A 26,971-nucleotide genomic window follows, 5' to 3' on the forward strand; every position below is an offset into this window, starting at 1 on the left:
CTCCCTCCCTCCTTCCCTTATTTTCTTCCTTCCTTCCTCTATTTTTCTCCCTATTACTTACGTGTCTACAAAAATAATCGTTGAAAATCATTACAAAAAGGCAGTACTACTCTCTTGTTTTTGGTACCACAATACCAAGTATGATTTCGCATGACGGTAGATCAATATATACATGCTACGTAATCTAAGTATTTCTAGTGTACGAATATGCAAAAATACAGTGCACTAGAAAGCAATCGTAACTTTTGATCTGGTTCACACCCGCAATATCTTATCGGAAACCACATCCGCGGCTGTCCGTTCGAATCCGCCTTTATTCGTCACCGTTTCTTTACTATTTGACTCTTACAGTGGAACGACTTCCTTTCGCGAATGATTATTCTCGACTCAAGATCCGTCGTCGAGATATTTTACATAATTCACTACAGAGATGCATTTCTATAAACGATATGAGTGACGACTTTACCTTTAAGGTTAATAAGACTTGTGATTCAATGAAATCCGCACCCGTTCTTCGTTGTTCCGTTGCACCTTTCTTCATTTACACGTTTAAACCTTATCGTAAAACGCTTCTTTATTCCCTTTTCATTTTCCTTTGAAATTCGGCGAATCAATTTAAATCTGCAATCGAAATTGGATGTAAAATTGAATTATACACTGGTAAATCGCGGCGTCTACTTCGCAAACCAAAAGACATTGCAAAAACGGAATCGTGTACGCGAATTAGTGCTAATTTATTGTTGATACGACCGTCGGCGTTCCATGCTGCTAGATAAATAAAAGACGTAAATGGGAGCACAACGGAAGATTCGAGGAGAATCCGCAAAATTTGGCACGTGGAAAAAGTCTATTTTCGTCGGTGGAATGCGACGGGAGAGCAAACAGCTCTTCTAACTGTTTTGACTTCTCGGCCGTTCATCGTGGCGTATCTACAAGTATCGCCATCATGGGTGGTTCCTTGTCACCCGTAAACGTTCCTTTCCAGCTTCTAATATTTGCTTGTTCTTTCTACAATATTCGCAGAACCGCATCGAATAATTGTTTAAATACTTCGCAAAAACGAACCTTACTAGCATTTAGTGCTTTTTTTCACGTGGCCGCTGTAACGAAATTGTCACATGGCAGTTGCTGCATTCATTTCGCACAATGTTTCTCAACGAGATCGATAGCTAACGAGGAATTATCTACAATGGGTTGTTTTAAGTGATAAAATGGCAGTAGTAAATATTGAAACGTGATAAGCCATGGAGGAAAGGGAAAGAAGGAATATTACAGCTTGCGTGTTTCGATTCGTTCTTTTCTCGTTACTCTCTCGTACGGTTGGAACAAATACGCTGTACTACGTATGTTATACCAAAGGCAAGCTATTTCGATAAAATCGAAATCACTGAAGCATCAGTAATCTATTAAACGCTCCATCGGTCCGCAAAGTCATAGATAATCGGTGCTTCAACATTCTGTCAATCTGTTCTTCCCTGCTCCTCTCTACTTTCCACTCGTTCAACTCCAATCTCGACTCCAGTCACCGTCTGCCTCTGTGCTACCCCTCATCCGTGTTCGTGTTATTTTATCCAATCGTGACCGTGATTTCGATCGAAAGCCGAAATTATTCTTGACAATGTTGAAAGTTTATGCATTCTAGTTACCGATCCTTGGTATCATTTATAAGAGAATTGCTCAACTGTTCCAGTTGAGCCGGTGTAACAAGCAATGTTTATCGTTTCATGGAATTATTTTAGACTGGCGCAGCTGAAGTAACTTGGGTTATCGCGGATCACTCGGCGGCACCCGGCTCAAGAGAATTAACAGTGACAAAAGGTCAACAAGTTGAGGTATTGGAAACTGGAAGCAATATCAGCGGTGTGAATACGGCTGAATGGACCCACGTGCGTTTGCTGGTTGCGCCAGGACAAGCTGATCCTCCGCCAGAGGGATTGGTGCCTACGAGTGCGCTTAAACAACCGCCGCCGCCCGCTTCCAATAAGACTTCGCCATCGAGAAAACTTCCGAGCCAGCAGCAGCAGCAGCAGCAGCAGCAGCAGCAGCAGCAGCAGCAGCAGCAGCAGCAGCAGCAGCAACAACAACAACAACAACAACAACAACGACAACAAACACCACCGCCACAACAACAACAACAACAACAACAACAACAACAACATTATCATCAACAGCATCATCAGCAATCTAGCAATCAGAGTCACAACAGTTCCGGTTCGATCACAACACCGGCGTCGTCATCCTGTGCTACTGGAATTGGATTAACGTCGTCCGTTGTAACGACTGGTGTATCAGGGGCCGGATTAACTATTCAAAATGTGGTTCCAAACGCACCACCGGATGATGCAGGTCAGTAACATTACCAAAAATCAATACTTACTTTATACTTGATTTCTAAGACTAGGAGTTTTGTTTTTGTTCTATAAATTACAAACAGGTAGAAAACATTTGCTGTTGAGAGCAAGTTCCGACGAAGAAAGTATATCGGTACATTAGATTATATGATACGTAGGTATATAGTATACAATACTTTATGTTATACATATGTATACCAGTATATTACGATGAAGCGTTAAGAAGTTGTAATACATTCGATGGAAATGTGTGAGGCGGAGTAAGGGTACTGAATAGGGTAAGGTACAAATGAAAATGGAATAAAATTGATTAGGGTTATTATATGAAGTCTGGTAGTAGGAAGCATAATGCAGTATGAAGTAGAATAGAATAGGTTATGATACAAGGTACAACATGAGAAAAAATAGTTTTTGACGAGGATGACTACTGCGCGTAGAGGAAGCAACGTTAGGTCAGTAAACATTGGATACGTACATTGTAATATTGTTATGAAAATACGGTTATATGTTTAAGGAAGTTTATGGTAGGCGCGCTCCGACGCAGCCGTATTCGATCAATACGACGACGTACGTATACTGGGGTAACTACGCGTCCTTGACCGATTGACTCTCCGATTGGTGTGCTAATAGATCATGGTTTACATACGTGTATTTGTCATAATCCAAGTATTTTTCATTAATGGTTCATTACCTATCTATTGAAATATTTTCGTGTGTTTGCGATTTCCATGAAAGTTTTCATTTTGATTTTGAAATTGCAGTTTATGCCATTCGTACGATTAATTCTGTTGACTTGTTTAATGTTAAATGAAATTATGTAGTTCAAAGAGGAACGTATTTAAACGCATGACGTTTATATTAGGATAAACATAATTTTTGCTTCCCATCATATTATACGACGGGGTATGCATATTGCGAGAAACACAACGTGTGTGACCAATCGTTGACAAATGTCGTTGGTCCACTTGGTAATTTTTAGACTTTGATGCGAAAAATTCAGAAACGTCTATGATCAGACATACATATTTTGTCTGAAATCGAATTAATAATACAATCTCGATTAGTGTGTTATCTCGTTACGACTCAGTTTCTTTTTTCAATTCATGATATTGCTGGATCACTTGGACTTTTATTTATTTTTATCGGGAGACCCTTGCCAGTTCACTGATAAAAGTTTCCGACCGACCGACCGAACGATTTATGAATTATGATTTCTAATTCACTGTGTAATTCGAATCCGTTGGGGCGCCGTGTTCTCTTTGTTCACGCATAACTAACCAGAAGTTTTCGTTTATCTATTTCAGAAAATATTGCAAACGATGGAATTGTTGCCGCAAACACAAGCTCTCCTGGAAACAAGAGACGCGGTTTCAGCGGGTAAGTAAATGAAGAGAATAGAAATTCACTATTGGAAAATGTTTAGAGAGATGTGAAGACAGAACTCGTTATCCATGTTGTCCATTTCTTTTCTATAGGAGAAAGTGGTTACCCCCACCGTTACGCAAACTCAGTCAAGGTAAAGTTGAGAAATCAACGAACGCCACACCGGCGACCACGTCTACTACGGTCTCGATTGCATCGTCGGCCGATCGTTCGAACTTGAAGAAGAACGTTTCGGAAAAGCGATTCAAATTACCAAGCAGTGCCGAGCAAGCGCGAGCGTCGAGATCCGTCACACCCATATCCATTTCTACTTTGGCATCCGCGGCAGCGTCTATGCATGTCACCGCTTCGGTCTCTGATGCGGATCTTGATACAGATAATCAGGTTGAAGTCGAAGCCGAAGAAGAGGAAGAAGGAGAGATCGAACAAAATTCCGAACTGGAAGAGGATACGCCGGAGCCCGATGACACCGAGACTTTAACTTATTCGGAACAAAACGGAGCGGACGATGTCGAGGATGATTTGGAACTTCCGCCGCCTATGAAACCCATTACCGAGCCAATACTCGTAGGAACCACTAACGGCTCCTCTACATCTGCAATTCCAACAGAGGGCTGTGGAAAATCTCGAGTAAGTTCGTCTCTCTCTTTTTTTTCTCTCTCCCTCCAGCCTCTGTCCCTCCCTCTCTGTCTGCATTTATTTATTTATTTATTTATTTATTTATTCTTATTCCGTTTTTCCTTTTTTTACACTTCTGTTTTTATCCCGCCATCACAAGTAATTGCAACTTATCTGAACGCAGCATTTCTCTTACTTGTACATTAACATTCATTGATAATCATTTGAAAGATTAAAAACATTTTAACCGATCCCTTCGAATCAATAAATTGTGTACAATGTTTACTACGATCGGATCTAAATTAGATAGGGTTTATAATAATACACTATGTAACGATATACATACATATGTATGTACATACACATATATCATATAATATATAACTGTATACATAATATGTGTATGTATACTAAACAACATATAGAAAAATATCTTACGAATAAATTAACTTATTTGCATCCCTACAGACATCCGAGAGGTCGACAAAAATTCTTGACGGGGCTACGTCAGTTGATTTAGCAGAAATAGAACAGATCGTAAAAGAGAGAATGGTAGGTTTTTTCAGTCAGATTCAATGGAATCGGATATAAATATGTGTGTGATGCAGATCGATGATGTATATTGATCATGACAATAGGAACAGCATACGGAGAACCAAGAGAGGCAGAGCCTTCTACGAACACCCAGTGGTAAAAGTTCGAGCGTCGCTACAGGTAACGAAGAAGTCTATAACGAAGGCTCTTCCCTGCCGTTGACGCAGAGTACTACCACGACAACGATGACATTGTCGACGACGACGACAGTGACAACAAGCAGTCCGGCTCATATATCCACAGAGGAATCCGAAGCTGAGAGTACGATTTTGGCAAAGCGGCAGTTTGTGATACGAGAGTTAGTGGACACGGAAAAAGACTACGTGAATGATCTTGGACAAATAGTCGAGGGTTATGTGTCGTTGATGCGAGATCCTGAATGTGAAATTCCTCTGCCAGAAGATTTGCGTGGTGGAAAGGACAAGATGGTGTTCGGCAACATAGGGGCAATCTACGAATGGCACAGAGAGTAAGTTTTCTTTGGAAATATAGATATTTCATACTAACTAGAACCAGTTGTTAATCCTTCCGCACTTAATTCGATGTTTTACCGATGCGCGTGAATAGTTTCTTCTTGAAGGCTTTGGAACGTTGTCTGGAACGACCGGAAGAACTAGGCCCGCTATTCAAAAGATCCGAAAGGAAGTTACACATGTATGTTGTTTATTGTCAAAACAAACCTGTTTCCGAGTACATTGTTTCCGAATACATAGACACTTACTTCGAGGTATGGCTCTGAATTTTATTATGCTCTTTCAAGTTTTCTTTCTTGATTGCAATGAGCCGTGCAATTCGTTCGGTGCAGGATCTGAGACAGAAGCTTGGGCATCGATTACAACTGTGTGATCTCCTGATAAAACCAGTTCAAAGGATCACAAAATATCAACTCCTTCTCAGAGAAGCGTTAAGGCTTACTGAACGGACTCGGAGAACTTCGGAAATCGAAGGTCTTAGAGCCGCGGTTCATGTAATGCGCGTTATTCCGAAGGCAGCCAATGACATGATGGATGTCGGAAGACTGCAAGGTTTCGACGTAAGTGATCTTTCATCTTTTATCTTTTATCTTTTACGCGTGAAAACCGAGAAAATGAATTTCTTTTCACTATATATACGGAAAATCGGATTTTATCAATTTCCACTTATCTTGGTGTTTTGTTTAGGGAATCCGCTGCTCGTATCAGAATTGTCGAATCTCTCGAATAGAGGAAGAGAGTGGCAGGTGTTTCTCTTCGAGCAAAATATCATTTTCAGCGAGGCTGTTGGGAAAAAAACTCAGTTTACAAATCCAGCCTACATTTACAAAGCTCACATCCAGGTATAAAACTTTTCACCCAATAACGTTCAAATGTTTCGAGATATCCCGTGAATGTTAGTTTTCCTTATGCCATTTTGAATAAGCACTGTCGCAAATAATGCCGATTACAAGAATCAAAAGGGAGGGACAAAATTGTTACAATGAATGTTTTACATAAAAAGAAACGGGTAATTTGTGACGCGAAATAAATTGTTTTGTTTCGCGTAGGTTAATAAAATGAGTCTCGAAGAGTGCTACGACGATCCGGAAAGATTTGTAATTCGATCGACAGACCCTCGAAAGCCTGGCCTCGGTTTCTTCTGTAGCGCCTTCGAAGATAATGGGCCACGGAAGCAGGAATGGGTAGACACGATCACTGCCATCCTGCAGACCCAACGTGACTTTCTCAAGGCGATACAGTCGCCGATTGCCTACCAAAAGGAACTTACCAAAGATCCACTGTAAGCGCCTCTCTATCTAACTCACACAACATTGCATTGACTCTCTTTCAACGCTCGACCTATGAAGATTCGTTCCGACATATTTTTGTATATTTTATATAAAAAGAGATGCAGAAGCGCTGTACGCTAGAGAACCGTAGTCGTCTCCTGAACCATAGCCCGTTCGTTTCTCTGTTTTCCCCTTTCGTTTCGTTCTTATCTAATCACAGTTTACTGTCTACTCACATATTACACGTACTTACATTACTCTCCACCGTATTGCGCAAAGTGCTTCCTCTTGTTTGCCTTAACATCGCAGTCTGAGAATCTCTACCTCGCTATTGCTGTGGAGTGGCTTCATCACGAGAGCGTCTTTCGCTGTATACTCCATGACTACCTGTTTACCTACCTCCTTTGCGAATAGTTTTCTAGATGTTCCTACAACCGGGTTTGCTACGGTTCACCAAAACACAATGATATGCGATGCGATGTAATATGTTTAGTTACCATATCGTACGATACGATACGATACGATACGATACGATACGATACGATACGATACGATACGATACGATACGATACGATACCATACAAGACGATACGATACGGTACTATACGGTAAGCTACACTACGGTGCGGTACGATGCTATGTGATGCTATGTGATGCGATGTCATGCGATAAGATCCAATTCGATGCGTATCAAATGAACTCTGATAATTCCTCGACTATGTGTTTAAAGACCTGTACAGGTGGGGGTAGGTATAAAAATGTATATCCACTCGCACCAATTAAAACCTCTTCTTCACTATTCCTTTATGTCCTGTTCAGAGGAAAAGAGGAAAAGAGGAAAATAGAAAAGTGTGTCTGTTGCATGTCAGTGATATGCGTTATGTATTTGTGTCGTGTGTCTGCATGTACCTCTATGCGTGCGTGAGAGTGTATGAATGCAATCTCTGTGTGTGCGTGTGTGTGTGTGTGTGTGGCTGTTGTGTATGTATTTCCACGTGAGACCGCGTGTCGGTGAGGGGTGGGGCAATAAAATGTCCTCTTTCAAATTTGTTTTATTTTTCTTATTTCACATAAACTTTAGTATCCGAGTACAACGAACGCGACGTCAAAATTCATATTTTTGCTAAAGCTGCTACTTCTCTGTTTGCGATTGTCTTCATTTATGGAAATCCATGTTAAGAGTAGAAGGAAATCATAATGACTTTGTATGTATTGTACGTACGTATACGACAAAATTAAATTGCTCGTATATGCGACATTAAGGAAAGCCGAGGTATATGTATACACGACACCTGGTACATACATGTATGATATTCGAGTTGTGAACCCACCCCACACTAAACATACATTACCCATTAACGACGTAACGTTGCAAGTGTATAATACTTTTAATAATGTTTATATAATACAAGGTGGAAAGAGCTGGGGATAGTATGCTGTACATAGATGTGCATCCATAAAAGAAAACATAAATTAAAACTACCGATTCGCGAAACGTAAACATTTTGTTTAGAATAAATTGTACATTGATCAACATTTTCTGATTGTGATGCGTCCTTCTCCCACACCATCTAACGTACCTATTTACTCTTTTTAACCGTTCGTTCGACTAACAGCTTGTTTCTATTATTATTTGCCGAGACACGGTACTGCGTCGTCAGACATTTACGTTCAGACGAACCACAAATTGTTCCGAATGTGCTCGACAGCATAAGTATTTTTGCAATAAACTAACCACATACTGGGTAGGTAGAGTATACGTATGTACATTGGCCTTGGGTGATTTACGTTGTGTCGTTGGTTTGTCGCGTCTAAACGGTTGCTAGACATCAACAAAATCGACGACCATAGGAAACGACTTACCATTTTACCATTAAAGGGTTACACGACGGTGATGGCGCAATTTTTTTTAAAATGTCTTGCAATGTATCTAGATTTTCAAGAAAATATCACCTTCCAATATATAAATGTCTGGAGCCCAGAGCCAAAGTGTATTAAGTCCACTATTTTCAAAAATGACATTTTACATGTTTCTAGTATCAAATATTTCCCTCTTTAAGGCGGTAAAATTTATTTTCATCCAAGTCGTCTAGTTTTTAATACAATAGTCTAAAAATGATATTGACTTCTTATTTCGTTTCGAGCCAAACAGTGTAAAGTCTATCACATAGGCGCACTTAATGCAATGTTCATCATTCCTACATACAGACTTGTCTTACAATTATTAAATCTATTCAATAGTTGGAAGGTAGCGATTGTTTCTCGCTCAATTCTTACCGAACGGTTCCAAAAAGTTACAAGGCTTTCGCACCTTTGACTTGCTCTCTTACCTCTGAAGTTTGAAAATTGTGATTTAATACACTCTGGTTCTCGAGTCCAGATATATACATTATTTTCAGAGTATAAAAATATATTTGCATTTTTTACAGAAGTTATGATTTTCTGAAAACGACAATCTCATCGGGAGTCGCATTCTCTTGTACATATGTACATACATACATACATACATACATACATACATACATACATACATACATACATACATACGCACACACGCACACATACACATGGTATATGGATGATGTGAATGATCTCTGTTTGCGTAGATGTGAAATGAAAATACCAAATATAAGAATAGCTATTACTTATAAATTATGAATATACTTATCATCTGTCAGTGAAAGGGTTTGTGTTTTGCTAACAAGTTAACAAAAACATCTCACAAAACTACACAGATAGATCTTATACAATTAAATTCTTCCATAGCCGATATATGGCGTTGAAGCGTATTAGAATCCGAGAGAATTTCCATGTAAACCGCGGTCAAAATTTTAAGAATTATTATTCGAATGGCATATTATAATTGAAAAGTTACATTATTATACTGTCAATCAGTTATGCCGACACTGTAGTAATATCCTTTTCACTTTAGCAGCAAACAGATCTGCCACTGTCTTTCCTCTCCTCGACCTTCTTTGCTATTTCAATCCCTTTGTTAAGATTTTGCAGTTGGTTTTTTCCGAGATTAGAGCCGATGCTCCGTTAAAGGTCTTGAACGGCATCAGTAGCATTGGAATCCACTACCATTAATTTTAAGTAAATATCCCATTTTAAAATTAATGTCAATTGCAATAAACGAATGGGCGGGTAGCGACAAATGATAGTTTTTAATGTAAATTGCTGCGTTCGTTGGAGAAAACTCAAACGGCATCAACTGATATTTTATACTACTGTTATTACTTAGGTACTTGAAAAAACCCATGTCGTTCATTCGAATAAACGAAAATTCTTATGCATGTTTGAAGAAAGCTGTTCCAGTTCGTTGATGAAGCCGTAATACACATTATGCATGTATGTATGTATGTATGTATGTATGTATGTACATATAAACGATACGTGTTTTTACAATTAAAGACGAACAAGAAATTGGAGTATTTTTCTCGAAATTTTGTTGAATCTTATGGAACGTTAAACCTGGTGTAGTGTCTGAAAATACATACGTACAAATACATATACTTACATGTCGACGGACCGACTACGGACGAAACGAGAAAATATATTTTAAATTCAAAGTACGATTTTTCGAGCGTTGATTCGAGCCAGAAATAAGATACTCGATGCAAGGAAGACAACACACGTTTCCATAGATGCAGTACCGTGTTTGAATTTCATTTATAATTTGCTGGCGTGCAGTCGTGGTGTGAGCCCAGAATCTCCGTGTCGGGGAAGCGTTTTTTCAACGGTTTCATCGACGGTATCAACAAATGTATCTAACACGAGCGAGGAAGGGAAGACCGAAATCTCTGCTATCTCTGTCGGTGCAAAAACGTTAACAGCGACGATAATGACAACGGCAGCAACAGCAACAGCGGCAACAACGACAACGTCGCTTTTGCAACGATCTCGCACCGGAGCTTTGAATCAAGACTTTTCACGGACACCAAGCCCTACCAAAAGTAGATTGAATTTTCTCGAAGGATTTCGAAGCACGCTGCGACCTCGATCACCTGTTCGCAACAACTCTGTCCCGGTGAGCAACAACATTACATAGATTACTTGACATGTTTATATCTACTAATCTGTTTGCCTATTCGTAATTCGAACTCTTGCAATTGCAGCAAAAGGATTCTTCTTTCTCTGCCTCTTGATGCCTGCTGCTATTCCCTCTCTTTCGTATAACTTTTGGTTGGTGCAGCGATAAGTTTTCCTATTTTTATCATTGAACGAATAGAGAGATGACGCGACACGACACGACATGCTTCTTTACCGACCAAGTTTGTATCTTTTTGTCAGAAAACGCGAAATTACGTACGAATCGACGTACATATACATATAGAGACCTTATTGATCCTATTCGTGAAGTCAATGTAATCGTACTTTTACCTGTATTTTTCGACTCTGCGGATGTCGTATGTCGCATTGTGTGTATTATATACCGTCATTTCCATCGTCAACGTCGTTGTTTCTATTGTCGTCTTCGTCGTCTTCGTCGTCTTCATCGTTTTCATCGTCTTCATCGTCTTCGTCGCCGCCATCGTCGTCGTTATCATCGTCATCGACGTCGTTGTTATCGTCAACGTTAATATTTTCAATGTTCTCGCCGCTACCACCGCCGTCGCCTTCAGAGCTATCGTTATTATTCCATTGTCAAGAACATTCCGATATTACTAGTTTCGTAACGCCAAACTGTCTTTTAAGGGTAAAGGTTTCGCTATTGACACTACTGCTCTCCATCAATGTTGCTACATACTAATTTCTCTCTCTCTCACTCTCTCTCTCGCACGGTCGGTCGGTCGGTCGGTCGGTCGGTCGGTCGGTCGGTCGTTCGTTCGTTCGTTTGCTCTCTTTCTCCCATACTCACACACTTTGTTGCTTTATACCTTCCCTTCTGTATCAGACATTGAATCGCAATCATTACTATACGTAGTTGCGTTAGTAATTGCCGTTAGCGCGTGCAATGTATGGATATCGTGTAAAAGAAGCTTCGGGAGTCGAAACTGGACTCGAGCGGGGAAGATTTCGGTGAGTTGACCGTCTTTCGGATGCGCGTAAAAAGATGTGTATCGAGAGCGAGCCAGTGCATGAGGCCAGAAGGAAGGACACGGTTCGCAATGTTAATAGGGAGATTCCACAGATCGTTCCAGGTAGCAGAGTAAGATTGACCGCGGATTGGGGAAAATTACATGCCGGAGAAGTACTGAAGATTTCTCGATTGGACGGTCCAGGCTTGATCGTCTCTCCGGTATTTGGAAAGAAAGAAGAGTTTTGGATTCCGGCGAGTCTTGTTCCAAATTCATCGATCAGCCGTACATGGTCTTTTCGCCCGCGGAGAATCGATTCCGTGGGAGAGAACGTCCATCTTCCGCGAGAAGTACACGCGGAAGAGAACGGTCCTCCCACGATCTTGACTATTCCATGTTCGATCAGGGCGACGGCCGGTGGTGTGGCGCGACTTGTACTGGAAGTGCGCCACGTGGAACGAGCGATCGTCTCTTGGAAAAAAGAGGGACAAGGATATAACATCGAGAGAAACGATCGATATCGATTTTACCAAACGGCCGATTCCCTTTCTCTTGAAATTGTTCCTTGCCTGCCTTCCGATTCCGGCATTTATCATTGCCACGTCGAGCACGAAACAGGTTCTTGTTCGGCGAAGATTCCTCTTCGTGTTGTGGGTACGTTGTTCGTAGTTCGTTGTGTGCTATACGCGCTACATGTATCTACAAAATTTGCACGGTTCATGTGCATTTTGTAAAACAAAGATGTATCAATCTTGCAGGTATTGGTTCAAACATCTGGAACGACGCGAATGAAAACACCGCCGTCTCCTGTCAATCGAATGAATCGGTGACTGTCGATGTTAGCTCCACGCTCTACTGTCTCAACAAAGATACATCTGTGAAAGATGCAGAAATCGTAAGTCGAGAGAAGGCAAAGACGATGACGATAACGATGACAACGACGACGACGACGACGACGACGACGACGACGACGACAACAGCAGCATGGTTTGTCGAGATGAACGTAGATTTAAAAGAATTAGGAAACGGTAGGTTCGCAAAAGTTTATCGAGCGAGGGACCAAGAAACAGGCCAGGAAGTGGCACTCAAGCAAATATCCCGACTGAAACAATCGCAATCATTAACACGCGCCGAATACGATTTACTTCGAATAGCTTGTCACGACAACATCGTTCGAGCATTCGGTTTGTTCGAGGAGACGCCCCAGCCGAACATCGATACTATAGTTTTGGAACTGTGAGTACAATTTCTCAACGTTTTTCTTTTACATTCAAAGGTTTGTCCTTATGTCGGTAGCTTCGCAAACCGATCCGATAACGTGCTCTGTACACATTTGTAGAGTTAACGGCTCCACATTGTTTGGATTCCTCGGTGAAAAGATCGAATACACGGAGGGGATCGTTTCAAAGTATACTGGTCAGTTGTTGTCCGCATTGCGCTGGCTGCATTCCCGGAAACGAGCTCACTTAGATCTAAAGCCGGAGAACGTTTTGATTGATCGGGACACCGATCTTGTAAAATTGATAGATTTCGGCGAAACTGTTAGAACAACGCCATTAGACCAAGTAGTTCCTCCCGCCGATTTAGAATTTGCGGCTCCTGAATCTGTCCTTGGTAAACCAAGAGGACCTTACACGGACATGTGGGCTACTGGAGTCTTTCTTTACGTGCTCTTAAGGTACAGCGGCGATCCCCCTTTTTTCCCCTCTAAACGTGTTCCACGGTCGATAATTGAAGAACGTTATTTCTTTCTTTTCCTATATTTAGCGGTCTTTCACCCTTTTTGGACGACTCCATCGAAGAGACTACCACGAACATATTGAAATGCGATTTTTGTTTCCCCGAAGAATACTTCGAAGAGATATCGAGCGAAGCGAAGGATCTTCTCAGAGGATTGTTATCTTTGTGCGGAGAGGAGAGATCGACCGCTCGAGTTTCCTTGTCATCACCTTGGTTTCAGGTAAACTGCGTTTACGATACTATGTATAACGTTGTTTTCCTTTGGTTCGATATCCATGCATATGTATAGTATGTAGATATATGTATATACGTGTATTTCGCTTCGCACCAACTTGCTACTGTGTTTACGTATGTATTTATCTTTTTTCGTTTTTTTCGTTTCAGATACCAGTCGGCGCGACAATTCCTTCCTCTCGAATGGTCGCGTTTATTGACCGCCGCGCGCGTCGCTCGAAATCACATGAGGATCGAAATAGTAGTTTTTATTCGTGAAGTTATCGCATTATTTCAACAATGCACGCTGTATTTATTAACGGCAGATTTACAAGTTTTTCACCGATGAATCTGGCCGAATGTAAATAAACCGCTAGTTACAACTTGTACCGTCACTGCGTTCAGAAATATCCATTTGGTTTGTCATGCATACATAGTAGTATTTAGTATGTATGCATGCATGCATGCATGTGTACGTTGAACCGCGAGAAACAATTGTGACCGGTCCAACTGTGTTTCGTGTAAAAATCGTTTCTACCGATTCATATTACGCGCTGCTACTTCTTTTTCACCACCTTAATAAGAAACGTTACTTAATTCCTTCATGATCGTAAATATTTCCATGTCATCGGTGCAGTTTGTTAGAAAACATACTACTGTACGATACAATAAATATGCTAATTCATCAATTTCAATGAGACGGAGGATAATTTATTGCTTATTTTGTACATATAATAGGTTTTGAAAAAAAAAAAAAAAAAATCGAATCGGCCCAACAGAGTGTATCGAGTGTACGCGCACACGTTGCATTTATCTGATTAATTTTTGTATCTATATTCAATTCCGCTCTGTCGCTATAGAAGCGAATTGCATTGCATGTCGAAATAAATCATATTATTATCTCCACGATGCAGTTCTATGACGGTGATGACACCTTCGATCGTTTACAATGATTGAGTACGTGTCGTTCATAGTCTTCTGGCGAAGGGAAAGACTTGTTGTCGCAAAGTAAACAGGTTGCCTCCTTTCTCTTGATCGGGTGACAGTGCTTTCGATGAGCACTCAGTTCTACCGGATCATCTACCTTTTCGTTACAGTTCGGACACTTTGTGCGTTCTCTGTCGTCCTGTGTACGCTCCTCGGCATTAATCACGGACATGCTATTTAAGTTTCTGGCTGTCTCATCACTGGGCTCAGGCTGTGATGTAAGTACGGTGGTAGTGTTGGAAGATGTATTCGTCTCGGAACCCTCTTGGTTTTCGTCAATTTCAAACTGTTTCGAGGATGAAACGGACTCGTTCATGGTTTCTTTCGAGTCTCTCGGATCAAACTGACGCGAAGTAATCGGACCTTTGGCATGACTGGTCACATGTTTTACAAGATCTTGCTTCGAAGTGAACGCCACTCCGCATGAATCGCAGGAATAGTGGAGATGCTGTTGGGACGACTGACACCCGTTTATGTGCTCCCTCAGAACACGTTTCTCAAGAAATTCCCGATCGCAATGCTCGCAACGATATCGTCTCTGTCCGTGACGTAAGGCGCGATGCTTCAAGAGTAACGATTCGCTCTCGTAACAGGCCAGACAGTCAGTGCACATATATCCGGATAGTTTCGAGTGATTGTTCGCCAAATGTATCTGCAACTCTCGCTTCAACTTGAATGTGTCGTTACAAAATTCGCAACGTGTAATTTTCCTATCAGATTCGCGTGTCGTTTCTTCAACCTTCTGTATCTCCGTTTTTTCTGTACCTTCGTTTCTTGGCTCAACCTTCGACTCCCCGATTACATATTTTGGTGTCACTGGCAGCTGCGTTTCAGACTTTGACCCTGTTACATGCGTAGGCCGTATCTCCTCGAGCTTCGTTTCCGTTGTGTTTACCTCAACACCGGTGGTTTCGGTGGTCTCTATTTTAATCAGTTGGTCGCCAACTGATTCCAAGCCTTGTCGCGACTCTTGATGATTCATTACTTTTAAAACATCGGCCCAATCGAGTTCCTCGTCGCTACGACAAGTATCCGTGAGCAATGAAAACACTGTTCTTCCTTGAGTTTCTTCTAAGCGAACCGTTGACATCTCATTTCTGTACTGGCGTTTTCGCGCCACTGATTCGCCGATACCGGAATCACAAGTCGAACTTACGACAACGTTATCAACCCAGTTAGTGGCACGCGGATACGACGCTGCGATCTGACTCGACCTCTGTCTCGCTCGTGCTCTCCCTGCGTATCCTCGAGTACGAGGCCTACCTCGACCACGCCGGAAAAGACCACGAGTCACTTTAGGAGTACGGTCCGCTAACTCGTAAGCTTTCTCTTTCTCTTTCTCTATTTCCATTTCCATTTCCATTTCCTTTTCCTTTTCCTTTTCCTTTTCCTTCTCCTTCTCCTTCTCCTTTTCCTGTTGTTCCTTTTTCATATGCTCGCCAAGCGAATACAAAGGTTTTCTGGATACGTTGTTTACACGTGCATTTGGAAATACATGACGTAATGTATTATCAGCTACGTAAATCTGTTGAAAAAACTTGAACGACTGCTCCAACTTATCGACGCACTCATCGCACATCTTTGTCGGTAACGCATCCTCGTCGTCAATTTCTATCAAAAGTTTTAGTTTCGATAGAAGAGTCATCTCTGTGCCTTTCCCCTTGGTTGTCATACTTACGAGATTATGCTTCTTTGTAGCACACGTTCTACACCACTGATTCACTTCAAACTCGGAAGGGCAATTTTTTTCCGAAAGTTGGTTTGCCTCTACTTCTTCCATCAAATTCTCTTGTCCGTTCACTTGAATTTTCTAAAATTAAAGCAGTCAAACGGTACAATGATGCTGCTAAACAATGCAGTTTGATAAAGACGCAACAGATACGATTCAACACTTAAACATCCGATCACGCGTTAGTGTGCGGGTTTTTTCTTACAGAATCAAACACTATGTATACACATACATACATACATATGTACGGTAATGTAGAATTACAAATGCAACACTTAATGGTATGCACTGAAATTCAAAAATTTTAAAATGCATACTGTACGAAAAATTGTTAGTTGGAAATTTAATAAAAGTGTACGAAGGCCATGTTGTTGTGTGTGTGTGTGTGTGCGTGTGTGAAATGCTCACAAAAAACGCAGCGTTAGTATTTTTGTATATAGTGTGCACATATTGCAAAGTTCCCATACATATGGGCTCTTGTGATGAGAATTATCATACAAAAAAGTTTTTCTTTGATTTTGATTTATTAGTTTTCTTTAGCTTATTTTAAAATACTAATACGTTTTTTTAATTTAGCTGAAATCAAGTGAAGTAATAACTTTTATAATCATGATATTGTGCAAACATTGCAAATCAATTTATTTGTCGGGAATAAAAAGATAATAATTTGCGCGAAATCATTTTACGAGGCATATGCAGCATTTCGTGTATTTTACATTGCACAATCGCCGGTACAGTTTCTCTGATTCGATGATTTCACTGTCCCGCCACCCCACTATCATTATCATACAGTTGTTAATGTTGAGGCTTTCGACTGTATTCTTCTGGGATAATTATTGGTGCATCAATGGTCTCCTTACGGAACTGCATTCATATATGCTGGAGAGATGTTAGGATAGTTTATGAAAAAGGAAGGATATGGCTTACGCCGAAAGCCGTTGTAAATAACAACTGTAAGATTTCAGTGTTGTCAATGTGTTTTAGTCAAGGTAAATACTAGACTGGTGCCTTGTGCATCCATCATGTGTAAACATAACAAAGGAGAGAGAGAGAGAGAGAGAGAGAGAGAGAGAAACAAAAGCTACATACCCGTTGCCCTTTTGGAGTTTTTAATGTTCTTGAAACGTCGTTCCAGTGAGGCGAAGGAACCGCATTTTCTTTCAACGTACCTTTACTGAGGTAACAATCTTCCGTGAAGTGATTGTTACACACAAAAAATTTCATGGACCGTAAAGCGTCCAGATCTTTTCCAATCAGGTCCACGTGACCACTGTTGATCAACCATCTCACGCAGAGACTAGTATCGCAAACGGGAAGTTCGTGAAGTATTTGCTCTTTCTCTCGGCCGTCGAGACAATCAATGTATCTACATTTCGTTACTTCTTCCATTTTTCGAAAACAAGATAAACTAAGTGAAGCGTTACCGAAAACGAATCGAATATCCCTGAATTGAAGAAAAATCTTTTCCCCTCGGAAAAGATCACGGAACTATGTGCACTCCGAACAGGTTAGACACATACTGATGGCGCGAAAAGCAAATTACCGTTGACCGTGCCTGCCATCTTTCGATACCTGTCAATAGTGTCGATGGAGTTGCTGCTAATAGTACTGTGTCATAACTAAGGGGTTCGATTTCGATTAGTAGAGTGATTTGACTGGTGATGATGCACAGCCTAGTCGAGTTGTTTTTCTCGAAGCATTTGCATTTCTATAAAATCCGTCGTATAATATGCAACGTATCCGAGCGACTATTTTGGACTATTTGTAACCGTATTTACATCACATATATGTGCATTTGTAAAAATGTACGTATACCGAAGATTAGGGAATAATTAGTTACTTACTCCACTCCGGCAACTCGAGAGTCTCAGTCAGTCTCAGTACGACGAAACGGGAGCTTTTTCTTATACTGCGATATTCAATGGTAAATGGTATACAGTATACAGTATACAGTATACAATATACAATATGCATAGACATTATGGTAGGGCTGAAGTCGACATAAGAGAAGGAGAGGGCAATAACTGGAGCAGCTACTTCTCTTTCTAATGGGGCTGTTGGTGGGGGATTCTTCACGGCTATGATGAGCGTACATCCAATACATCCTAAATATGTAGATGCGTGTGTATTCCTTCTCGTCATTGCCCTCCAAGCCACTCCAGGCGCTTTCGCCCCTCCATCTCGATCAGATTTCATCCCTACCATAAGACCGCGCGTCTACGCACTCAATTCAGTTTAATTCAATGGAAACACAAAAGTCTACAGTGGGATCTACGGCATTATTCTCAGGTTACGAGCCACGTAGTATTACACTCGTATTAGAAGATGGCGCAACTGTACCATTTAGCGTGGAATTCAGTTAACAAACGTCGTTGAATTTAGATGGCGCTCGTTTCACATTCTCGCGGATAATTTAAAAGATACAATTTTTTTATCAACGTTCTTGTTTATAAAATATTCCCTTTTAATTACTATCGATGAGTCTAGACATTCATCTATCAGACACATCATCTATGTACAATAATTTTACTTACTAGGAGTAATGAAATGATAAACTGCACACGTTAATGTAAAGCTATGTAATTCTCACAATCAGAACGAGTAACATACGCAAGTTGTATTGTATTTTTAAAAATAATTAGTTTCAAATGATATACCTACTATACGAATTGTTGAAACAATAATATTGTTAAATGAACTTGTGTCTCATCTGTGACACAGAATGTGTACATAGACATATCTGACTATTGCACTGAACGCATTCGTTCGTTTTATCTTTTACGATTGAAATAAAGATGTACGACAGAAAAGATTATTTACTTGTTACACTTAGTTTTCATAACTTATTTAGATGGGACCAACTGAGCTGGAGGAACTTGAAAAGTTTTCTAACAATAAGATGGTTGACGTTAATGGAACGTGCAATATATCAACAAGCTATTGCAACAGATACTTGAAATGTCAGAACTCTTAACATTCAGAGAACATGGGTTATGCGACTTATTGCGTTAGTTACGGTGAACGGATTATTTGCATATGTAGACGGATATTTTGTACGTATGGCGCATGTAGACACAACTGATACTGTTCTTAGATTTTCCTTCTCGTCTTCATTCTACTGTCCTTTTCCCAATATCAAGATAAGTAATTTTCAACATAGTATATATAGTATGTATATGTATATGTATATATTATTCGTTTTGTGAGAAAGGTATCAAAAAATGAACTGACTGTTTCTATCAGACACAGTAGTCGACTTCCATCGTTAAATCAAATACATAAATAGAGGTAATGGTGAGCGTACCGTGTTTAATCCCTGTCGGACTTGTTAATACTCTTTCAACAGTCGTGATTGACGGTGCGTTGAACGCTGCTAAAGAAATATCCGAGTAGTGAGTGGTGAGTATAGTGCCTTTCGACGACTTATGACTTATGCTATGATTAGATTGCAATAACAATCTTGTTAAAATTATTATAACGTCGAGCAGTCTACTCGACTAAAAATATGTATTTATTGCAACACGTAAATTCGGTCCTTGTCGGTGTTTACAATTTTCTTACCTATTTTACACAATTTTGGAGAAATTTTACGTGTACAAATGGATTGTATTATACATATAAGAAGGTGTACGGGTAATTGAATATTACTGGTTCGGTCGATTCGACAACCTTTCGAGGAATGTCGCGGGTCGGCCATTTAACAGTTTATCACCGCGTTTTTCGCTTTAGTGCTCTAACGTAAGCGGATAAGCGTATTAAGGTGATGTTATTTTACCCATCGTTCCAACTACAAAATATATTTGATCCCTGAAGTGGCTGATATATGCCAGTAGCAGAAAAGAGGCTTACATATTTCTATTGTAAATTTTTAATCGAACGTCAAGTTAAATTTTTCAAGGTGTACGAAGCATGGATTTCAGCTATTGTTTAAAGTGTTTTGTTGAGCAATTTGTTGTTTTTTTTCTGCAACTGGAATTGTGAGTTGTAATCGCGAGCTTGAATTGTATGTTAGAATTAGTGTTTTAAAGAGAAACTACATATATGTATGTACATATGTATAGGAATGTATACGTTGAAAGTAAAGTAAGGAAAAGCATGTACTGGGCAGACATGTCCTCCAAATTGTATGAAATACCGAATGAGCTTTAATTGCTCGATAAATGAAAATATTTAAAGAACAGAAAGATCTAGGTCGACAGTTTGATCAGTTTTGTAACTGGTCAAGAGTTTAAATCACCATCAACTTTAGGACACCCCGAATTTGAGCACAGTGTAAAACTTGATAGAATTAGTCACATTAGCTCACAATCATTGTTTACCGGAAGTCGCATAACCACAGTAGTATCGGACAGAGTCTATTATACATATGTACATATACCTACAGATCATTCCGCAAGTTATTCCGTTTTTGAAGTTGACTTTACATGACAGAAGAATGATAATTGAATATTTAAAGAATAGTACTAACAGCATTAAGAAAATAGTAGTAGTTCCTATCCTATGTACGTATGTATAATGGATTGCAAATTTTTAGACTCAATATAATCTTTCCGCAATTTGCTAGCTTTTTGCAGCTTAAATCTAATAATTTCCATGCACCTGTGCAACATGTATAACCAATGACAAGGTTTCCATAACGATCGTTTGTCTGAACCAACCGTAGTGACCATTAAGGCGTCCGTCCATTCGGCGAGCTTTTAACAGGTCTGGGTTAGATCCTTCTCTGGAAGGAATCTCCACGAATGAAAGCAAGCGCGTCAACAACCAGGGCGTCCTCCAGCTACCAAGGAAAGGGTCCTATTTGAACAATTCCATGTGTACAGTTTCTCCTCGAGGGTCTGCAGAAACGAATCGACGAGGAAGGGCAAGAGCAAGAGCAAGAGCAAGAGCAAGAGCAAGAGCAAGAGCAAGAGCAAGAGCAAGAGCAAGAGCAAGAATTGACCGCGCAAGCTCCCTGTCTGCCCTCAATGAAATGACGTGCTTACATATGGAACCACGACGGACGGGACAACGATAAAAACCTGTGGATACCACACCTGGCCAACCCCTGCCAGTTGTAACGGTGATGATGACACCGTCTCTCTGCACCTGCACATGGCTGCTGTTACCCTGCTGCGTACTCGTCACCCTCTCCACCGGTGAACTCAAGTTTTATCGAGGTGAGCACACTACCCTCGGGATCGCCCGAAAACATCGGTTTTCGAGGGTAAATGACACTATTTCGCGACCTTCCGACTACTGTTTCTTCGATTGGTCTCTCCTCTTTCTTCACGACTTGTTTCATTTGCATTTCTGCACTGGCCTGTGCTTGGCCGGAATCAAAGTTTTGCGTTGTCCGAATCCAGAACCTCGTCGACACGACTCTGCTCGTTTTTCGATGATGTTGCGTGGACTTTTCTGTCTGTTTAATCGTTTACCGATTCGACGATCGTGTTCTTGAAAATATGCTGGAGCACGTTGACTAGTTTTTGAATACCCTGTTGGCAATATTGAACGGAGAATGGACAGGTACTCGTCCCATTATCTTGGAATGGATTGTCACAATATAGGTATGTGAATTCGAAGCAAATAAAGGATCAAATGTGCATTTGTAACTGTGATTGCAGCATGAAAATCGTGTAAGTACCTAGGCATACCTAATAATAGCGACCGTGAACGTGCTTGGAAGAGGACACGATCGGTTTCGGTGTTATTAATTGGTACTGGCCTATTGGGTTAGGTGTGCACATAATCGCTTTTCGATGTCGTATTCGTTGTTGAGGATAGTTGTAAACAATGTCTTTCGTGCCTTTTCTTTCGCCAAGGTAGCCATTATTTCATTATGTTCATTATTTGCGCACTTCATTGGACAATATTTTAATACAGTACATACTTGATTAATAAGTTCTTGTTTGTTTCTGTAATTGCTTTCGTGTATTTCTTACAGTTTCTTCGATTTACGCGCCCCCGTAGTTTCACTTATCATTCTCAAGGAAATTAACCTTTGCCCTTCTCGACAATATCATCGTGGAGACTCAGTCGTTATAGAGTGATCCGGTGCGAGGTTCTACGCATGATTCCCGTAGATTTCCGATCTGAACGTCTCTATTTTTAAGAAAGTATCGACGAATCCTGATACAATGTATTTTACGTCACGTCGGTTCCCTTCGTTTCGCGTGCACGTCAACGGACGTCGGCACTCGCAAGATTTGTTGATGTTGATGATGGGTACCTACTTTCGTTTAGACGAGTAACGAATAAACTGTTGTACTCGAATTGCTTATAACAACGCAAGAAACTGTGCCTTTTCCCGGTTTGTTGATGAAAATTGTTGGATCGATTGATTTTATCGAAACCATTACCTACATATCGACATTATCGACATATTCGATTTATTAACGGCATTAACGGAAGTCTATATGTATACATATACATATTCATTCCAATGGCGATCTCAGTTTGAAATGCTCCTTTCACCTTTCCCGATTAGTCGAAGCAATAAGGCGATCACTGTTAGTTATTCGATATCACAGAAACAGTTTGTTTAGGAAGAATGTACTTACATATTATAAAGGTATAAGACGTTTATCGAATCGTTATAACGCAGGGAGCGCGCGTCAAGTAACGCTGGCCGCAGGAAATCCACATTCTATTTACGTACATACATACATACATACATACATACATACATACATACATACATACATACATACATACATACATACATACATACATACATACATACATACATACATACATACATACATACATACATACATACATACATACATACATACATACATACATACATACATACATACATACATACATACATACATACATACATACATACATACATACATACATACATACATACAGGCCGCTACGATAACATCAGGAAGTGGAACGATAAGAGATACACGGTATAAAATCTGCGAATGTGTTCTTTCATTCTCTTTAGTCTGTTTTCTTTTATATCGCAAACACGCGGGGACCGAACGATACTACTTGTATACATACATATATGTAGATACCTACCTAAGAAGTCTAGGTATGTACATAATTCGTAAGTGGTTGTTTCAAATAATTTTTACCGCTATGTCTGCAGCGACCACCTACTTCACGATATCAAAATTATATGTATGTATGTAGGTAGATAGGTTTGTATGTATGATAAAAACAGCGACGACACCCGCAACAAGAATAATCATCGGGACATAAAGTGTCATCTGGATTTCCTTTTCACTTCCCCAGATGAAGTCCCCGAAACATCGGAGAACGTGGCGCTGAGACAATTGATCAAGCACTTCGAGTCGCCGGGTCATCAGTTCCGGCTTTCTTCGTTCCTGGCGAACCAAGCGCACAAGAAACATCGGCAGTTGCAGCTGGACCGGCAGAAGGAGAAGGAGTTTCTCGAAGCTTTGGCGGAGAAGGAAAGCCTAGGCCACCGCGTCTTTCGTCATCAAGAGGAGCCGAAAGGATGGAATCATCGACAAACGCGATACAACGAGCCGCTCAACGAGCCGCTCTACGAGCCGATCAACGAGGAGCCGATCAACGAGCCGATCAACGAGGCGCCGGCGCCGCGAGAAAGGGAACATTACCTACCTTTCTACGAACCGAACCCATATGACAATCCTCCCGAGTATCCCAGCTACAAGTTGACTTATCTTCCTCGCGGAAGTACTATCGGGGAGGCGAACTTGCCGGTGGTCGGAGACGAAGACGGTAACGGTGATGGTGACGGTGACGGTGACGGTGACGGTGACGGTGACGGTGACGGTGACGGTGACGGTTACGGATATGGGTATGGGTACGGGTACGGATACGGGTACGGATACCAGCAGAACGTATTGTTTAACCGTCCCCCTTACGACGGACCGATCGATTTCGAGAATGGGATGAAGGAGGAGCCCCTGTTGGACTATCATCGCGGAAGTTACCGAAGTGGATCGGTCAGCGAGAATGACAGGGTACCGCAAAAGCCGCAAATAGCTGGTCCGGATTTCACTTTCAAATTCGACGAATCCAACTTGGCGGGGAGGCACCCGTTTGCTGTGAAACCGAACGATCCTAGATACTATCAGGATGCTCCTTTTTTTTCGGGTAACTTCTATTATACATACATATACTCTACATATACATGTATACCGTAGTAGTGATCATGTACATATGTACATACGTATTTATATATACCCGCTCTTAGTTGTAAATCAAGCAGTCTGTATCTGGTACATAGTTATATGTAGTAGAAACCGCTCCATGGAATCTATCGTGATAATATAATTATATAATACATATGTCGTTGTCGACAGAAGATGGTGATCGTTCGAATGTCGAGAAAACAATGGAAAACGGGACCGAGTCGGAACGTGGGAATGTGAAAATAGAGAAAACTCATATGATGCACGTGGAGAGCATGAGAAATACTGAACCCCGCCAGTTCAACGATGATCAAACAGTGATCGTGTTGCCGGAGTTGGAACGGCGCACAGGATACGATCCCTTGGTTGTACCTGTCAATCATAACTTGAATAATGATATATATTTTATCGGTAAGAATCTGAATATTCACGAATGTGAATATGGACATTTGGCATATTTCACGGAAGCAATTTCTTTCTTAAATTTTTAGCTATTGTCGCTGGCTGCAGCGCAGCTGCCATGTTTGCCCTTGTATTAATTACATTGACCTGGTGCAGGTAACAGCATAACTCATGAATTGTAAAAGAATTATCGTATACAACTTGTATAACAATTATATCGTATGTTATATTAGAGTTATTGTAAAGAACAAGTTGATCACTGTGAGCATACCTACCATATTCTAGGAAACAAGTGTGCAGCAGAGAATTTAGTATCTTTTTTTTTTTTTGAATTTTTACAGATTGAAACGGGGCGCTAAAGCAGCAGCAGACATAGAATATCCAGCATACGGTGTGACAGGGCCAAATAAAGAGGTATCACCCTCAGGAGACCAAAGACTGGCTCAGTCTGCTCAAATGTACCATTTCCAGCATCAAAAGCAACAAATTATTGCTATGGAAAAGTAAGTTGTCCAAATAACAAAGTTGAAATGTTACTATGTAAAAGACGAACGAGGCAACTGTTCGGAGAGTAGGGTTTAAATGATTATTTGTGTAGTCGTGTTTCTGCGTCCAGAGATCCAGGCTCTGTTTCTGAGGCGGAGAGCGAAGAGGAAAACGAAGAAGGGGACTATACTGTTTACGAATGCCCGGGATTAGCATCTGTAAGTTGTACTGCCTTTACCATAAATATTCCGAATATGAATGTACATATATGTATGTACTCTCTCTCTCTCTCTCTCTCTCTCTCTCTCTCTCTCTCTCTCTCTCTCTCTCTGATCGGTGAATGATTTTCTCCACCTTCTTTTTTTAATCAAAGACCGGTGAAATGGAAGTGAAGAATCCCCTGTTCCATGACGACCCAACACCAGCAACACCAGCACCAGTGAATAAAGAAGAGGACCACATGTAGTTTAAGTAAACTACGAATACACTTACAATTAATTTACATACCTTCTTTGGTGCTTAGCTCACTGTTAATGTACCATATCGGAAACATTTATCTATACATACATATATTGAATGTATACAACTTTAATATTTATATGACGCAGGAAGTCAAGATATAAAGTTAACTAAATAAGGGTCTGTGCCCTGTGGGGAGGCCACTTTTGCGTTTTCTGCAAGGGATTTACCATGTGTAAAGCGATCAACACTCGGCGTCGTTACGGACTATCGTGTTTCTTTGAAAACACATATTTTTTAACTCCATGATGTACTATAGTTTGTACTTTCATAGCAAGTATGGTCAGCCGTATGATTGACATTATTTTTCTACACACACAGTTACTGAGTTGGCGACATTGAGTACCTACAGACTGGAGACTCATATTTTACTAAAACATTCAATCTCACCGTCTGTCACTGAACACTTTGATTTTCAAACCTATTGTTGATCTTGTCAAGTTTTAACAATTCGTAGGTTCCTTTGATCTACATATACATATGTATTACCTGTGTATGATACGATACGTTCGATCTATGTATATCAAATCAGAAGGAAAGATTTGGGTTGAAGGAATGAATTTTGTGAAAGAACTGAAACACTCATGAATTTTTGTCGAATAACCATATAGTATATACATATACATACTTGTGATTGAACTATACAGCGTGGAACGTGCAACTGGAATCACTTTGATAACATTGTAATTACTGTTTTCAACTGAAATTCATTTATACTGTGTATTTAAGTAACTAATTCAATAGGATCGTCTAATCAAATATATCAATGAATTTTTTCTATCATTTATCGTTTTCAAGATTTTAAAACGACCTTCAATTTTTTGGATAGTTCAATTAAACGGGTGTACATACATATGTATGTATGCACATACGTACGTGTGATTATATTGCTTATGTTCGACAGTTTCTTACAAAAACTAGATGCATCAAATTTAAACAATTAAGATGGTTTAAGAATTAAGAGTACATATGTATTACGAAGGAGACAGATCTTAACTTTATACATCATATAGATTTATGCATTAATGTTTTACAAGCTGTTTTTTTCTTGTGAATATGGT

General features: G+C 40.3%; 3 protein-coding genes across 3 annotated transcripts in view; 2 read left to right on the forward strand and 1 right to left on the reverse strand.

The window, feature by feature from the left end:
* LOC107193336 (triple functional domain protein) overlaps window positions 1–13,955 on the forward strand; it is a 25,321-nt gene extending 11,366 nt beyond the window's left edge. The window contains exons 20-34 of the mRNA XM_015582743.1: window positions 1,740–2,044; window positions 3,633–3,728; window positions 3,827–4,364; window positions 4,821–4,904; window positions 4,991–5,415; window positions 5,514–5,673; window positions 5,752–6,016; window positions 6,107–6,261; window positions 6,469–6,701; window positions 10,384–10,720; window positions 11,825–12,365; window positions 12,470–12,947; window positions 13,051–13,389; window positions 13,479–13,671; window positions 13,836–13,955. Of these exons, the coding sequence (XP_015438229.1) occupies window positions 1,740–2,044; window positions 3,633–3,728; window positions 3,827–4,364; window positions 4,821–4,904; window positions 4,991–5,415; window positions 5,514–5,673; window positions 5,752–6,016; window positions 6,107–6,261; window positions 6,469–6,701; window positions 10,384–10,720; window positions 11,825–12,365; window positions 12,470–12,947; window positions 13,051–13,389; window positions 13,479–13,671; window positions 13,836–13,943 (4,257 nt within the window). The 3' untranslated portion in view covers window positions 13,944–13,955. The remainder of the gene's footprint in view (window positions 1–1,739; window positions 2,045–3,632; window positions 3,729–3,826; window positions 4,365–4,820; window positions 4,905–4,990; window positions 5,416–5,513; window positions 5,674–5,751; window positions 6,017–6,106; window positions 6,262–6,468; window positions 6,702–10,383; window positions 10,721–11,824; window positions 12,366–12,469; window positions 12,948–13,050; window positions 13,390–13,478; window positions 13,672–13,835) is intronic.
* Window positions 13,956–14,578: 623 nt separating this feature from the next.
* On the reverse strand, window positions 14,579–17,806 carry LOC107193335 (neurotrophin receptor-interacting factor 1-like). Its single transcript, XM_015582742.1, has 2 exons — window positions 17,470–17,806; window positions 14,579–16,461 (listed from the first exon to the last, which is right to left on the reverse strand). Exons 1-2 carry the CDS (start codon window positions 17,767–17,769, stop codon window positions 14,581–14,583), a joined length of 2,181 nt encoding a protein of 726 aa, XP_015438228.1. The 5' UTR covers window positions 17,770–17,806; the 3' UTR covers window positions 14,579–14,580.
* A 3,639-nt stretch (window positions 17,807–21,445) lies between these two features.
* LOC107191428 lies at window positions 21,446–25,857 on the forward strand. Its single transcript, XM_015580477.1, has 7 exons — window positions 21,446–21,539; window positions 23,614–24,465; window positions 24,675–24,914; window positions 24,995–25,061; window positions 25,247–25,408; window positions 25,504–25,609; window positions 25,765–25,857. Exons 1-7 carry the CDS (start codon window positions 21,446–21,448, stop codon window positions 25,855–25,857), a joined length of 1,614 nt encoding a protein of 537 aa, XP_015435963.1.
* Window positions 25,858–26,971: the final 1,114 nt, after the last annotated feature.

Source organism: Dufourea novaeangliae, unplaced genomic scaffold (genome assembly GCF_001272555.1).
Source record: "Dufourea novaeangliae isolate 0120121106 unplaced genomic scaffold, ASM127255v1 scaffold7, whole genome shotgun sequence".
In the NCBI taxonomy this organism is placed as follows: domain Eukaryota; kingdom Metazoa; phylum Arthropoda; class Insecta; order Hymenoptera; family Halictidae; genus Dufourea; species Dufourea novaeangliae.

Coding starts and splice junctions, on each gene's coding strand:
- LOC107191428 (XM_015580477.1), top strand. CDS start 21,446: ATGATGACACCGTCTCTCTGCACCTGCACATGGCTGCTGTTACCCTGC. Junction 25,409..25,503: donor CAAATTATTGCTATGGAAAA/GTAAGTTGTCCA, acceptor TTATTTGTGTAG/TCGTGTTTCTGCGTCCAGAG. Junction 25,610..25,764: donor AATGCCCGGGATTAGCATCT/GTAAGTTGTACT, acceptor TTTTAATCAAAG/ACCGGTGAAATGGAAGTGAA.
- LOC107193335 (XM_015582742.1), bottom strand. CDS start 17,769: ATGGAAGAAGTAACGAAATGTAGATACATTGATTGTCTCGACGGCCGA. Junction 16,462..17,469: donor AAACTCCAAAAGGGCAACGG/GTATGTAGCTTT, acceptor CTTTAATTTTAG/AAAATTCAAGTGAACGGACA.